The sequence below is a fragment of the Haliaeetus albicilla genome, chromosome 18 (assembly GCF_947461875.1).
Source record: "Haliaeetus albicilla chromosome 18, bHalAlb1.1, whole genome shotgun sequence".
Classification (NCBI taxonomy): domain Eukaryota; kingdom Metazoa; phylum Chordata; class Aves; order Accipitriformes; family Accipitridae; genus Haliaeetus; species Haliaeetus albicilla.
The window spans coordinates 2356052-2372413 of NC_091500.1; the positions used below are offsets into that span (position 1 = coordinate 2356052).

General features: G+C 39.7%; 1 protein-coding gene across 2 annotated transcripts in view; it reads right to left on the bottom strand.

Annotated features, from left to right (window-relative positions):
- INTS9 (integrator complex subunit 9) overlaps positions 1–16362 on the bottom strand; it is a 70892-nt gene that overhangs the window by 16526 nt on the left and 38004 nt on the right. For both annotated transcript variants that reach the window (XM_069805514.1, XM_069805515.1), the window contains exons 12-14: positions 7919–8090; positions 2479–2603; positions 844–1011 (exon numbers count right to left, since the gene is read on the bottom strand). In XM_069805514.1, coding sequence (XP_069661615.1) covers positions 844–1011; positions 2479–2603; positions 7919–8090 — 465 coding nt within the window. The remainder of the gene's footprint in view (positions 1–843; positions 1012–2478; positions 2604–7918; positions 8091–16362) is intronic.

The following is a 16362-nucleotide window of genomic DNA, read 5'->3' on the forward strand; positions in this document are numbered from 1 at the left end:
ACTCACATATTCAACAGTTTCTAAAGGGCAGTAACGCCTGCTTGTAAAAAGCCACTGTCACCTTTGATCCAAGGACACATTTGTGCTGATTGGATTGTCAAAAAAATATTTTAAGATCATGCCTGTTAGAATATGGGTCACCCTTTGTATTATGGGTACATTTATATTTGATTTATGGGGTTAATAAATTATTAAGAGATGTTGCAGACATAAGTAGTCCAACATTATAGATGGTTACAAGCAACCCATTAACCTGTTGGACTTCAGCAGTCTGTAGGAATTAACTATTTATTGGAACTGTTGTATTACAAATGAGCCATTTCACTACTACACCTTTAACAGTGAATACTGCTCCTCAAGGGAAAGCGTATTTCTCACGGCAGGTACAGCTGGAGAACGAGAAAGACAACTCCTGCCTACTAACTCCCAGATTCTTTGGATCCTTTCCATGGCCCTGGACCACTCATTCAAACTGCAATGCCTCAACTTACTCATATTTAAACTGGAGATGACTGGCTTGCCTCACAGGTGGCTAACAGAGATTGCCATTTGTTCTGTATTTTGAGATGTGATATAACCTTGCAAAGGACAATTAACCTGAACATATTTTTTGCTTGCCCACAATGTTTTTTTCAATTCCCATTAGTTTACCCAGTGAAATTCTCTCTCAGAAATGCTTCTTTCTTAGCCCTCCATTTGATAGAAAGTGCTTTACATGATCATAATCAACAGTAAATCACAGCCACAAGATATCTTTAGTCAAAGGGGCTACTGAAGCAGTAGCTTGGATTTGGCTGTATGAACAAGAAGCCACCATCTTTTACCCCACTTTCGTTAACTCACTTCTGGCATGATTTCGATCTTCTCATAGCGCCGCTTGTATGGAAGAGTCAGCACCTCTGCTCTGCGGTAGGACATTGGTGGAGGCTGGCAGTCTATCATCAGATCTGTACGATGAGACTGGGTGGGTGGTGGCTGAGTGTACTGCTCCGGGCAAACTACATGGAGAGGCTGGAAGAGAAGAGTGTGGTGACTTATAAAAGTGTTTGGTTGATTCTGCACGCTGCTCTACAACAGTAATCATTGCCATAAGGAGGTCTGCAGATTGTTGTTAGCAAGCTAATTTATTTGTATGAAAACAACATCCAAAAGATGCAGTCAAGAAGATCCAGTCAGTATTGGAACAAACTGTTCAAGGAGCAGGCAGTCTTTGCTTTGTATACAACAGTGTCCAGAGTAACAAGGCCTAAATCTGTGTCTTTAATCACCACTTCAATATCAGCAGTCATGTTAGCTGCCAAAAGATTAGAAAAAAGAAGAATATTCAATTGCTTTTTCTTCCAAATCATTCTCATCTAAATTAGAAGCAAATGACAGTAGTGGTGGAGACCATCACAAAATAGCATGGAGTGAGGCAGATGTATCAATATGCAAGGCTGCAAAAACATTACCACAATAAGCAACTCTGAGTTTTCATGACCTGTCAGTAATGTATTAACAAAGCATAAACACGCTGGTTGCCCAAAGGATCACTGCAGGATTTACGGAAGCCAAAGGACAAGACAGTGTTTCTGCAAACTGTTTTGGAAACAGCATTATACTTCAGTAGTAACATGGAAGAAGATGCTTGTTCAAAAAACAGGCAGTGGCAATTGCTATCAGTTGTGCGGTGACAAGCCAGGTCACAGAACAATGAGATAAAATGATCCAGACATTGTTAAGAGGTTTGGAAGAATATGTATTTTTGTGTTCAAGTTGAAGACAGAACAAAAGGAAAAGCTCAGCCAGGAAAAAAACTAGGTATTATTTTAATTATGTCATGAGTCAGAAAGCAAATTTCAGTAGAAACAAATTGTACGGACAAGGAGAGGCCACTAAAGCCAAAAAGAGTCAAGGGGGAAAAGCAGAGACTACATGAACGCTCTGGCCTTCTTCCTAGACAGAAGTCTGGATTTTGCAAATGGAGTAAGGAAAGCAGTGGATTTGGAAGAAACATGGGAGTGAAACTCCAGAACAGCAGTGCCAGGACCAAAGCAAGTATCAGCTCCAGGATACAGAGCAGAGGAGATGGTTAAAGCTGAGGGCGCTGAGGATACTCAGCACTTGGTACTCTTTACATTAAGACTGTGTTAGACACAGCCAGGCTTATTCATACAAACATGAAAAAGAATAAGGAATAAAGTTATTATGACTATATATACCTAAAAAAGGAGGAAAGGAATGTACGGACCATTTGCTCTGCGCTCTAAGCTTTTAGGGATCTTCCAAGCCACTCTGTGCAGAGATTGGCAGTCATGCCATATTCATTTTGGAGCAGGATGATAAAGGAGAGCTCAATGCTGTGTGCTCTCTCATAGAAAAAAGGATTTGGGTATTGTCTTGATTTTGCTATTGTTTAATGTAACAGTTGTTCACAATTGACCTATTTATTTCAGATGTGTGAAGAAAGGTTAGAAAAGGCAACAGAAAATTCATTACCTGGACTTCTTTGAGTAATTTAGACACCTGAATAAAATTCAGTCTCGTGTCAATGGGACAGTAAACACATTTCATTGCCAAAGGTTGATAAGGAGCCAGGGCATCCAGATAAGAGAAATCGGGTTCTGAAAAGAGAAACGTTGAAAACACTGAATGCCTATTAAGAACAAAGATGGCCCAATTCCTCTCTGATTCCACATTCAAGTCTAGACAAGCTGTTGTTCAGCAATGTTAATTCTGTTACAGATTTCTCTTCCCTTCTTCCTCCCCCCACCCGTTATTTTCAGTTAATTTGATGAAAATTATGCCCACAATTAGTCTTATCTTAATCAAGCAACAGAGCAATACTGTTTCATTTGAACACGTTATTGCATGATTTTTATAACAAATTTAATCAAGACAAAAACATAATCTCTTATTTTTAATCAGATCCTGTAAAAGAGGGCAAGATGTACACATTTTTGGTACCATAAGGTAACCCAAATGTCAGCTTGTTTTTCACTATAACAAAAACGCAGCATAAAGATCGTATCTTGAGAATGTGTACTGATGTCCACTGCTGCAGACACATTACCTCCCAACTTCTCTTCTTCCTTACAGTATACATACACCTTTTCTTTTTTTAATCTAAATGCCAGGTTTAGACTGGTGGAAAAACAAGGGTCCAAATTTTAATGTAACCCAAGAGGACCTGTAGGGAGCCCTCCTGTTGGAGGGACAGGGAATTGGGCTTTTTCCAGTTACGCCAGCAGAGCAGTTCTAGTTCAGGCCAGTATGAACTGAAGGTTGCTTGCGGTAGCGGGTATCCAGAAGGAAAGATGGGCTGTGATAACTTTATCAGTTGGTATCTTTATTAGACCTAGCAAGTCTCAGCTTCCCTTTGTACTCTTATTACTGACTTCTAAAAATCAGATTAGAGGTTTCCCAGGGAAAAATGCACTGAATGGGCTTTTACTCACACAGAGACTAATACAACATTGAGAATACTACAGAAAAAAACTATTTTTTTGGTGAATGAAAAACGTAGGTCTCATAGGCGACACAGTGTAGTATACAAGTAGCCACTTGATTCTGGAGGCCACCAACTAACGATGTGGAAAAGCTTATGCCATCACTATCTATCTGGTAATTGTGGGATAGATCACATAAAGGGAATGCTAGGAAAAGAAAAACTGATATTAGTTTGGTAAATACAGAATGAAAAAAAGAGAAGGGGATGCATGAAAGACTTATCTGCTAAACTATTTTAAACCACAGGGCCTCAAAGGACAACCTGCAGAGTGAAGTGCAGATGCAAACGACCAAGCCTTGCTAGCAAACGGTATGAGGTATTTCTCTGGTATCTGCTCAGGCTGTGTAAAAGGATGAATTTAAAGGAAACTTAAATACAGAGTCTTCAGTCTAGATTTAGACAGCCATCTTCTATGTTCTTATATCACCCTGAGGAGACCACTGGCTGCATTTCTCAAGTAGACAGCAAGAAAAAATGTCCTTAAAAAGTTTACCGCAGGAAGTTCAGCTTCCAGCATGGCATCTGACATTCAATATTGGGCCTCATTCTACTGATAAAGACAAGTTAATTGCTAGCCTAAAAATCTGCTGCTGGCTAAGTATCAGTGATCATGATGTGGTTATATTTACCCTGTGAGAACAGAATATAGCATCAGCCAATGATACATATGTTTGGAACTGTCAAAGGGATAATTTTCCCAAGTTTAAAGCAATTGTCAGAATAACTGCATAGGCACATCAAAGTGAGAAATATTAACAAAAAATGATAGTTGTACAAGAACATCTTACTAGACGCCCCAAAAGCCATGAATCTAGAAACATGAAATAAAAATTGTACTGGGCAAAAAGCCATGCTAGTTAAAAGCAGATGTGTTAGTGGCAATGAAACAAAGCCTAAAAATATCATGTAAAAACTGGGAGTTAATGGCAGTTAAATTTAATAGCAATGAACAGAAGTTTAAAAATAAGAATACTAAGAAGGTAGCTAGTTGAAGAATGACCAGTGGTCAATTAGGATTAATTCAGAAGACATTTTAAAACCCACTGGGGAAACCCAAAAAACTTAAGTCAGGCACAGGTCCTCTGCTAGAGATGTACAATGAAATTGCAAATAGTAAGTTTAAAAAGTTATCAGAAGAGAGCTTTTCCATCCCATCTTGTATTGTGGATTACACAGAGATTTGACTGCTTTTATCTGAGAATGCCATGAGGCAGCACCTATTCAGACTAAGTATTTTTGAATAAGTAGGCTCAGAAAATGTACAGACATGGCTTTTTGATCTAAGAATCCAAAATGGCACCAAGTCTATAGTATCTCTGAAGGAATTCTAACACAGGACTTTGAAGATTTAGAACACATGAAAAACATAACTTGAGCTAGTCTCACAGTGAACTTATGTGACATATAGGAATAGCTGTTTTGAAACTACCAAAAAACCAGAAGTCACCTGTCTGATGGAAGACGGTGCTTGTCAAGGACACATATTGACTTTTTCTGACAGAATTACAGGTCTTTAGCTTTTCCCCCCAAGACATCTGATTTACTACTGTGTGACACTGTGTTATAAAATCTTCCACTGAAGATGCACTAATGTGGCATGCATGAGCTGTTTTTAAGATCTCCTAGGGAGTTAGTTTTTAAAGCATTGCTGTTATCGGAGAGAGAGCAAGAAGCAGACTTCTTTCTACTGTGTTTTCTTCTAGATTTTTTGTGGCTTAGTGGTGTTCAATATTTTTGATCAATAATCTATTCAACACTGCTTCAGCGGTAACATTTGCAGATGACACAAGCAAGCAGAGCAGCACTACAGCTCACTCACAGCTGGTGTCCTGTCTATTGGCTGCAGCTGCTGTTTTAGTCTATATTCTCTTGTAGTTGTTTTTTACATTACAAATTGGAAAGGTGGAGACTACCTAGCTCCTGTGGACTGAACAAGCAGTGTCATCATTAACAATACCGCCTGGCCTGTAGTTTAAAGGTCCTAGTTACTAGAAACTAGGAATCTTTCACAGGAAAAGCTAGAACATCATCCGCTATCACATACTGCTTCAATGGACCAAATTTCTTTTGTAACTACAGAGGATGCTATCTTAAAACAGGACAAGCTAAATAATTAAATAATAAAAATCCTGGGCATCAATGGAGGTGCTTCAGATTTCCACTGGAGTTAAGAACAGAAGAATTTAATCTGCTAGGAATTTCTGTGCACAAAGATGTCTTTGTTCCAGCTGAGACAGTCATAAGGAAGGAGGAACATCCTGCCGAGTAGATATGCTTACAGACAGAGACAGAGTCCAAAAGCCACGTATGGACAAATTTAGGAAACAAACCACCACAAGCACCTGGGACCACTGTGCACTCCAGGGTCATCACAACCAAAGCAGATCTCAACTGGAGTTTCATTTGAAGGATAAACTAGGAATGAATCTCAAAGATCATGACCTAAGGTATCCACAGGCTGTTAGGACTGCCATTCAGATGCCTTAACAACTTGCCAGGGCCAAGTTCTAATAGAAGTCTGCTCTATTTCCTCATTTCACAGAAGGATTACATTTTAATACAGAAAGGTCAATTACCTCTCCCTACAAGAAGGCACAGAATAAGAGTTCCTGCCATTAAAGGCCAGTTTCTGACACCCTTGCTGACAGTGGGTAGCACATTCAGAACCGTGATTAATGCCATGGATTTCCTAGGGATTTATGAAATACATAACCCAGCAAAGGGTGTACATGCTCTGGTTTTAATTGAAATCCCAACTGGTGTAGAATTCATTATTTCCAAGACAATGCATATCTATATTGCAATTTTACCATTTACTGTAATTAGGGCGTATCTCCTGAAACTACCTCAAAGGTCAGGAACGATGGGTACTGTAACAGCTATGACGTTAGTGCTGTGGTACCATGCACCATTTCCCAGCATAAACACAGTGTAGATTTATGTGTCTTACCTGCTCAGCAGGAACCCCCTTGTATCTTCCCTCCCCTTGCAGTAGGGCTAATTACACACTTCTTTAAATCTTTCCAAATTGGTTTAACAGTATCAGGATACTGTGACACTTTTTGGTACCAATACTGTGAAAGAGTCAAAGGGACTTGCTCATCACTAGCCTCAAGTCTACAGTTAAAAAACAAAGGAAGGAAATAAAACTTTCCCAGTCCTTTTTGCTTTAGGAGGTTATGTGCTTTCCAGCAGTCCTATTCAATAAAAAGAGAAGGAAAATAAGCTTAACAGTGGGACTCCATCATGCCCTTGCTGTGGGAGTAGGTTTGATCAGTTACTCAGTGCTCTCCTCCCCATTTCTAATTACTTTGTCCTAGTCCAAAATCCACACTTTTTTTATCTGGCTAGGTTATAGTGTAAGACATCTCCCAGTTATACCAGAGATACATAAAATCAGTAGCAATGGCCTAAAGGATTATTTCCCTTCTCAGATCTGAAGAGTGCCCACTGTAGGGTTCTGTTTGGATGACACACTGGGTATAAAGAGGAGGCACCTGGACAGAATGTCAGTTTGAGGGAAGGCCTTGAAATATCTGGAAGATACCCCCCTTTGCTAGATTTCACAAAAGCTTCGTGTTCTCTCTTAAACACTTTGTCTCGCTATTAATGATTGGCATGGTCCCAGGATGCAGCTGCCCTGTGGATCTCAGACCATAGCTCATTCCGAGGTGGACAGGGCTTGATTCATTAAAACGAGGCTCAGCATTAGAATCAGACTGGGACAAGTGGAGGAATTTAAAAGACCTGTTGTGCCCCTGGCAGCCTGAGTCATTGAGAAAGGAAACGGCTCCCCTGGGTATTAGCTAGAGCTGTACCTTCAGCTTCAGGTACAAATGCATCTGTCAGCCAAAAAGCGTCTGAAAAAAAAAGCTCAGCCAAAAGGCAGCAATGGCATAGATCACTACTGCCAGGTCTGTATGGGGTGCACATTTCTGAAACAGCAGAGATGACAGAAACATCTTTAGAAACAGACTGTCTGGCTACCTGAGGTTTTGATGAAAGGGCAGGAGAAGGGATGAGGAAAGGTTTGTGATTCCAATGGAATATGGAGAAGAAGTGTTTCTCCTTTCTGACCAGCATCAATTAGGTCTTGCCTGGGTTTAACTTGCAGGCAGCTGCTTTTAATCCAAAAATTAATTTCCTGTAGGCATTTTACTGCTGTGCATAACAAAGATTTTGCTGAGAAATGGCAGGAATGGACTGTGCATGGCAAAGGTTGGCTCTGCAGGGCTAAAATGAATTAAATGGCACAGTAATTACATTTGCCCCTACAGTCAATCCTGGGGTCTTAATTTAGATGAGCTCTTACTGAAGTCAGAAACTTCTGCCCCAGACCGAATGAGTAAAGCCCCTAGGATGTGGCCACACTTAACCAGAGCGCACAACCTATTGTCAATTTGATAATGATATCTGCATTTTACTTACCTGTGAATATAACAGTGTTCAAACTAGATTTTCCCCATAACTCCATAAAATGAACCACATCCCCAAATCTAAGAGAGGGATGTCCAGTGAACACAACACATGGCTGCTTGAAGTCATTGCTGAAGTCTCCATGGATGCTGGGATAATGTTTCAATTTGTTTGTCTGAATGAGCTGAAATAAAAACAAAAATCCAGACATTACAAACTTTTCATGCCTCTGTGCTCTGTAGTTCAGTGTGTCTGTTTACATGAGATTATAAATATTCTACAGTTCATTTCTAATTCATCACAGAGTCCCTTCCTGCATATCCCCTAGATTTTCCAATGGAGTTAGTCATGACTGTCCTAAATGTTATGAAAAGGAAGTCAGAGTATGGGGCCAGGTGCCTTCAAGTCCTTACTCTCATTTCTTTGGTACCAGCAGTACGGTAACTGAGAGGAAACTGCAAATACTCCCTGCTTAGAGTTTCCTGGAGCGAACAGAGTGCTCAGCTGCCAAATTCAAAATAAGCTACAGTTTCCTATTTGCCATGTCTACAAAGACCTCTGGGCACTGATGTTTAACCTGGTTTTCTTGCATCACAGTAGTACCAGGTAATTTTGCCTTCAGCAGTATGTTGCTATGAGTTTCATTGGTATAATGTGTTCGCACAAAGTCAAGTCTTCTGAAAAAACATACGAAAGAACAGACTGACTTGCCCTTCCTTAACTATTGCTGAAACTAGTAATAACAATGAACTAAGAACAATGAGAAGTACTTGTCACTAGGGCTGGCAAACAGAGCATAATCAACTATGCATATGGAACAGATTTCTTTATTAAGATGGGGAATTTTATTTAACAAGGCACTTTTTGAAGAAGAATTTTGCTTTATGTCTCCTGCCACTGTTTTCTAATCTGCAAAGCAACGTTCAACTTAAAAAGCAATTTAATAGACTAATCTGCTACACGTATTCATGCAGTATTTTGCAAGTATTTTCTTGGAAGGTATATGCTTCCATCCCCAGCCTGAATATAACTGTAAATACAGTTTTCTTAAAAAGTATGCAATTTAAGACAATGAAATCACACACTGAACATCTAGGAACATACATGGACACATGGAAATAAAAGAGTGTGAAAGAGGGGAACAGTACTTCCTTTGTCAGCCAGTTTTTAAAGGAGGTGGGACTGTTCAAAGATCTCTCCATACTTTGCTGTCTCCTGCCAGGCATTGCAAGGTTGCTCAAAATACAGAATTCCCATATGCAAGGTTCAGCAACATGTTTCTGCAGCTGTTGTGCCGTGAAACCCCAGACGATACGACTAATTAGCAAACAGCATGCTCTTCACTACATGTCATAACACGATGTGTGCGTGATGCTTTTCTAGCAGAAAACTCTGCCACTCAGGATGTTCCTCTTCATTGTAACATATTTGATTTTCAAAAGAGGAACCAAGAAAGAACATTACAATAAGCAACTCTTCTGGTCTCTCAAAGCTGTAATTCATCTTTTCAGATTCTCTTCTATTTGTTACTTTTTACCATGGGAGATCTAACTCAAGGTAGTGTGCCTACACGGAAAGGAACAGAAAGCTGAGAATTGTGATGCTTCTGTAAGCCTCCTAGCAACTTACGCACAACAAAGCACTTCAGAACTTAAGGTTATTACACAATTAGGTTCTTAATTGAATTAGCATCACTGAACAAAAGTATCAACCCTACTCAACTTCTAGCTGTCACTGCCTAAAGATATGCTTTGGTGCTAGAACAGGCAATGTGCAAACTTACCCTCAATACCCTTTCAATAACAGAAAGTTGGCTGTACATAGGTGCCAATATTCATATCTTTCTCCCTTGCTTCCTTGAGTTTGGTCTCCCTCAAGTTCCTAACCACAAATATTTTGCTGCCATTTTGCATTTGACTTCCCACACATCCTGTTTATAACTGCTGTGCAATAGCTAGAAGGCTGGAATAGAATGGGATTGGTATCATTCTTTCTGGGGTTTGACCTAAGATGGAAACTGTAGGTGGACACAGCCTGTTATTTCCATGGGGATCCTTGGATCATGGAGGAAGTAGCTAGGGGACTACACTTTCTGCAGCTTACTAGTAATATCAAATTCCTATTTAATCTTCAAGAGGGAAATCTGAAAAAAAAACCCCATCCAATAATGGCTCTGGCAGTTAATATGCACTGAATCTTGAAAACATTTCTGCAATTAAGACTGGTAAAGATTTCTGATTAACACATCTGGAGTGCAATATTTAGAATCTAAACTTAGCTTCAGTAATAAAAACTGCAGTTTAGCAGACAATGGGCAAAACAAATTTGATCCCATAAAATACTGACATTTAAAAGACTGGCTAGGAAATGGTCCCATGAAGCTTTTCCCTGTTTGGGTTTTTTTTGAGGGAAGCCAAAAGCCTCAAAACTGAAGTTGCAAAAGCAGTTTCAATTGCGTAAACAGGAAGAAGGGGACAATTTCTACTTCAAATATTAAATGCGATATGTGACATTCCAGCGCAAAACTTTGTCAGGGACCAGCAGATAGTGAAGTGAAAGACATATCTACAGCTAGCATTTATGTGACACACTTCCGAAATCACAAACTGTTCTTCCAGCATCCTGTTTCACAGGTTCCTTAGGATTATATATATTTGTATACAGTAGCATTCAAATCTTTGCTAAGATGTGACAGCAGCACTCTCTGTGCAAAAGCATTCTCAACAGCCTATTTCACTGCTATACCTATACAAATGTTCATTGTTGATAAACACAAAAGCTGTATTCTCTTCAAAACATTATGGAAGCTTCAAATGCCTTCCTATTACTTTGTAAAGGGACACAGGATCTCTAATCCAGTTTTCAGGACCTTGGGTTTTGTCTGTGTTATTCTTTTTCATTATTTCTTTTTTATTTCCAGCAACAAAACATCTAGCATAACACTGGGGTACACTGCTTCTAACTGAGGTTCTAACTCAGGAGGGAAAAGGGACATATATTGAATCCTCAACACCATGTCTTGAGGTGCTGTGATTTTTTTTAATCTTTTCATCTTAGAAGATCTTTTCTGATAAGTCTACTGAAGCTCCGTACCTTAGCTCACAATCTCCAATTCTCACAGCTGGACATAGGGGTGAAAGGCTACAAAAACAAGCTTAGAGACATTCTATTCACTCCAGTGATAAAGCAGCTGGTAGATTTTAGTGTCTAGAGCAAAGTCTTTTCTAATTACCGAATCAAAAATATATGGAACTGAACTTGCAAAACAGGTCCAACAAAGTTTCACAAATCATTAAGGGGACTAAATTTGTAATGATTTATACAGGTCTTTTATAGATCTACAGATGAGATGGGTTGTATAAGCACAACAGTCATTACTGTGTCATGTTCAGATCTCCAACCTGTACCAAGCTTGGGCCAAAACCAATGACTGGCATTTAGCCAACCAATATTTTTCAAACAGGACTGGTTTCTGAAAACCAGAAACAACACTCAGAGCATCCTTCTACAGAAACAACCATTATTGACTGAAAGCTTGAGAGAGAGGATGGTAAAGTACTGAACTAAGACTGAGGAGAGCTGTGGTTTTTTTAAATCCCAAATGGTTATGCTTCCCTTCAAAGTGGTAGACTTGATTTACAGGGTCAGCAACTGCTGCTATAAACAGGATAAATCTCCAGAGCCTTTGTGTACCCTTTACTGAAGTAAGCCAAAATACACTGCTATTTACTCTGTGTGTGTTTGTGTGTCTGTGTTCTGTACCCAGAATTTTTAACAGATGTGGTTCTTATCAGTGAATGAGTGATGTGTTTATTACTTCACCTCCCTCGTCCCCTTCGTAAGACCAACACTAACAGGGGCCTAATTCTATATAATACTATATGACAAAACATAATACTATACAATCACCTGGTTCCAGGTATTTATTGCTTTGAATGTGTTACGCAGGAACTGGTATATGGAGGAGGGAATCAAAGACAAAGAAGACAAATGCTAGTATTTAAGGGCACAGAATCAATATTACTCCCATCCTGGCTATTTTTTGAGTCAGAAAAAGAGGCTTTTCATAGCCATTTCTCTTAGATGTTGCTAACAGAATCCTTAATAAGAGGACAGTAAATCCAAATTCTTCCTCCACTAGCAAATACTGATCAATATAAATTACCTCTCAAATTTTTCTGTTACAGACATTTAGATAGGTCTGGATTCACTTATCTTATTGCCTGAAACCATCTATGTAAAGATTGAGCAGAAAGGAAAAGAACTGAAAGCTTCTCATTTTGCCTTGCTAGAACAATTCAACTATTCATTTATAAAGTCTCTACCTCCACAAAAGGGATGGTGCAGAGTGTGCAATCCATGGTTCCTGTTAAAATGGTTGGGGAGATGGCTAATTCCTCAGCTGTGGTTGTGTTAGGATGGGACATTCCCATGCGCTCAAGGAATTTGGTAAAACACCACAAGTTGGTTCTGGGATACCAGAATTAACATTTCTAAATAAAACAAATTACTGATTTATGCTACACAGCATTTCAGCTAGGTATTGTGGAGCTTAAATCTAAGCCTATTTAGACAGTTGATCCTAGAATATAATTGATACAGTGTCTTGGAAGTGAAAGCCATCACCTCCCTCGGCCAGCCTGCTGTATTCACAAGCATTTGGAAACTCCAGTTTTTAACTTTGCAGAAGCTTCCAATGTTACTTCAGTTTGAGCTCCTTCTCCTCTCTTCCCCATCACAACAACGGCTGGTAAAAAACTGAATTGCCACTTTTGTTTAACCTTAGGGGAGATGCATCCACAGAGCGACCCCTCCCTTCCCTAACTGACCATTTCTCCACTCCAGTTCCCCAGTTTTCCTCCTGAGAAATCACTGGCTGGAATGTAGAGCAGTCCGGCTCCAGATCCTAACTCCCTTCAACAGGGTCACAGCAACTCTTACCCCAGCGATCACAGAGAAATGCCTCTAAAAAGAAGTTCTTTTAGCTTGTGCACTGGAGACTTCAAAAGCTTGTGCAAGAATCTGGACACTCCATTCATATTAACTTTAGTAGGAATTGATGTCCAAATCCATCCCTACAAGCCTGAAGCACTTTAGCCCACATTCCTTGCTCATAACAGAGGGAAAGTATATTCCCTGTTCACTTGGAGTGGATGTTAGGAAACAAACTGCCACCCCAGAAAAATTGTACGCAGTGATTGTGAGGGAGGAAATATCATGAACACCTACTACTACATTAAAGCGGAACTAACAAGGAGGGAGTAGAAGTGTTTTGGGTTCTCTGCAGAGTTGAACAGTGCGTCTGGTTTTATTCAGCACAGCAGAACAAGGAATGAGTTCAAAACAGGTGACATAAATCAAACACATGGAAAATTTCCATGCAAAGAGAATGAAAAAGCTTCAAACAACTTAGTATAGAGAAAAGAGTAAGACAAAATAAAAATAATAATTGTAGAGAAGATGAAGATACTTTTACTTATCCTCTTGTAACAATAATAAAGGGATAGTTAAGTGAAATGGAAAATACAATCATAACTGATTAAAGGAAGTAAACGCTCTTTTATACTATGCACCAGGCACCACTGAAACTCATTGCTACAAGACACTACATCAACAATTTGGGGGATTTTTTTGCCTTGTTTGTTTTTAAATCTTGCTGTTTATACAACTCACAGGAACATCGAATTTCAGGACCAGACAGTATGCTGGGCTCGACTTGTTCCGTAGATAATTAGGAGCTTATTTCCTGGCCTGTCCCTTTCTGATGTATCATGCCAGGCATGTTATTAATGCTTGCTAATAACTAAGAGGCATGTCTGAGTAATTCCCTATTTTCTTCCAACAATTGAGCAGCTAAGCACATCTTTTCATGATGGGCTATTTCCGTACAGGTTACATTGCACAAGCCTACCATTACTTTGAAAAAAATAAGGCAATTCTCCACTAACAACCTATCCAATAGAAATGATCATTCAATGTCTGTTTCTGATGCTCATTAAAAATTCCCTTAAGTGCTAGTAAGCAGAGCTCCTGATTGTGAGGTTGTGGAGTCACAGATTTAAAAAGAGTGTTTACCTAAGACAAAAAGGCTGGCTGCTGATTAAGGCTCTAACTTAGTAACTGGAAGCCTTGAGTCCAAGTCCTTGCTCCCTCCTAGACTGATGGTACGGCCATAGACAGGTTATTCAGGCCAGGTCTGTATTAAGACCATTTTGCTTGGTAAAATTACACCAAAGCATCATAGTAGCTAAGCCTACTGTGGATACTCTTTGCACAGGCATAACAGGGTTTCTGCCAGGGAATAAATAATACGTTTGTTAAAGATTGTACTGAAAAGAGTTTATATAGATGTTTCACATTATATGAGTTACATATACAGTGTCAGCTGCAAGATTTTACCCCTCTTCTGTTCACACTGTTTGTTCCAACTCTGTATATCATAGAAGAAAAAGAAACCCAGCTCCTCTCTCATGCCTTAGAAAAAGTAAGCATTATGATAGCATTAAACCATAACCAGCTGTAGGTACCACTAAAACTGGAATGCAGCCCAAGGCAGTGAGATTACATGAGCAAAAGGATGACAGTAGCTGTCCCTCACAGGACAGCAATAAGGAATCAAAGGCACGTGCTGAGCACTGCGTACCCGAAATGAACATCTTGGTGCTGTGTTGGTGAGCATGGGTGTCTTACATGTCAGTCATCTATATAAATCTCAATATGCTTTGATCGTTTAACACCAAACTAAACCAAATAATGAATCTTACAGAACGGAAAGGAGCAATCTGATCAGGTATTTTCAAGCACGTCTAAACTTCAGTGATTTACGACCGTAGGAAAAGCACCAAATGAAATAGCAGCCTCAGTCTTTCTTTACCTAGGTATTAATTTGTCTTGGTTTTGCTATTAAGCCAGGCTTTTGAAAGAGTGTTGCTGTATGCCTAGGGCTGCTGCCTCCCACCATACAAACTGGTTTTGCAGAACAGCCAGTATGTACCAGGAATCAACAATGAAGAGACCCGTTTAGTCCATCACCAGGTGGGGGTAGTGCAGGTTGCTCTGCTTCCCAGCGTTTACTCCACTTTCCAGTGTTTATACAGCAGCTCTAATTGAACACCCAAACACACAATCTAAGCTGTGTTAGACGACTTACTGTGAAATGTACAGTACTTACTTCAGATGGCAGCTCAGTCTGAAATGCCTAAAGGCTACAGCCATTTCATAGTTTGGGAGCCACAAGGATGTGCATACCGAGTATATCGTGTCATTTAGCACATTTAAGGCAATCCTTAGGCAAAAATGCAAGAAGCTTAAGAATGGCTTCCTATCAATGATATCCATGGATCTAGATAAAGCTGTTTGTGCATCTCATGATAAAATGTCCCTAGCTTTGTGGGTCATAACCTGTATGATTTGGCCTCGTCAACCAAAGCCTGTACCTGTAACAAGCACATTACTCCCTCTGTGCACTGCATTTTGTCACAAGGAAACTGATCTGTTATCTACTGCTGTGAGTTCTTTCCTAGATAATTACCTTGATCTACACATGAAGCACAGAGGAATGTCTCAACAGCTAAACAATAATTTGACAAAATCTCATTATCAACAGGCCTCTGGAGAATATAAAATATCCTAAAAATTAGAGGAGACAGTTATCAGTCTATAAACACAAATACCCATCATATAAAATGGATTAATTAATCCAGTCTTCGACAGCTGCATGTTTGGCTTCTCTTTTTTGGAAGCACTTTCACTTAAACCTGCCAGTTCCAGTGCATATTGTGAACTAAAATTTTGAAGCAATGTCTTTGGTAGAATATAGGCTGTCAGTGAAACCAGTGACACAGTGGATCAACAAGGACACCCCAGAAAGCAGAGGGGCATGGGAAATCAGAAAGCATAGCCAGCAGCATGGCTACAGTCTTGTATGCAGAGATCAGGCTTTGGAATTGATTTATCGGGGTGAATGAATTTTTTGGTTACAAAACCAGTGGTGAATAGGTGACTTGCCCTGCAGTCTGCATTATTCTTGGTAACAGATTGTACGTAATTCACTGTGCATCCTGCCTGAAATGCATTCCAAGCATCTGGAGAGAGTGAGGGCTTCTTGTCAGATCCTACTTCCAAAAATGCCTTTGAAACACCTACAGATGACATATATGATGGGCAATAGCAATTTCCAGAACAAGTCCCTGGATGAGATATCTCAGAGGGGAAAAAAAAAACCCAAAAAACAACAATGCCTGAAAAAGCTTTTAATCCCTGGACTCTTAATGGCCACTTTGCAAATCTCATCAAACAGTTTTGACCACAGGAACTAAAAGAGTCAGTTTTCTGAGACTGCATGCCCCAAAGGGCTCACTGTCTCGCAGGAGTAGGATTTAGCCAAAATTATTTCTCAGTCCCATTTCTTCCTTTCCCAGCCTGACTCTCATTTACTTCAGTGGGAAATCTACCTG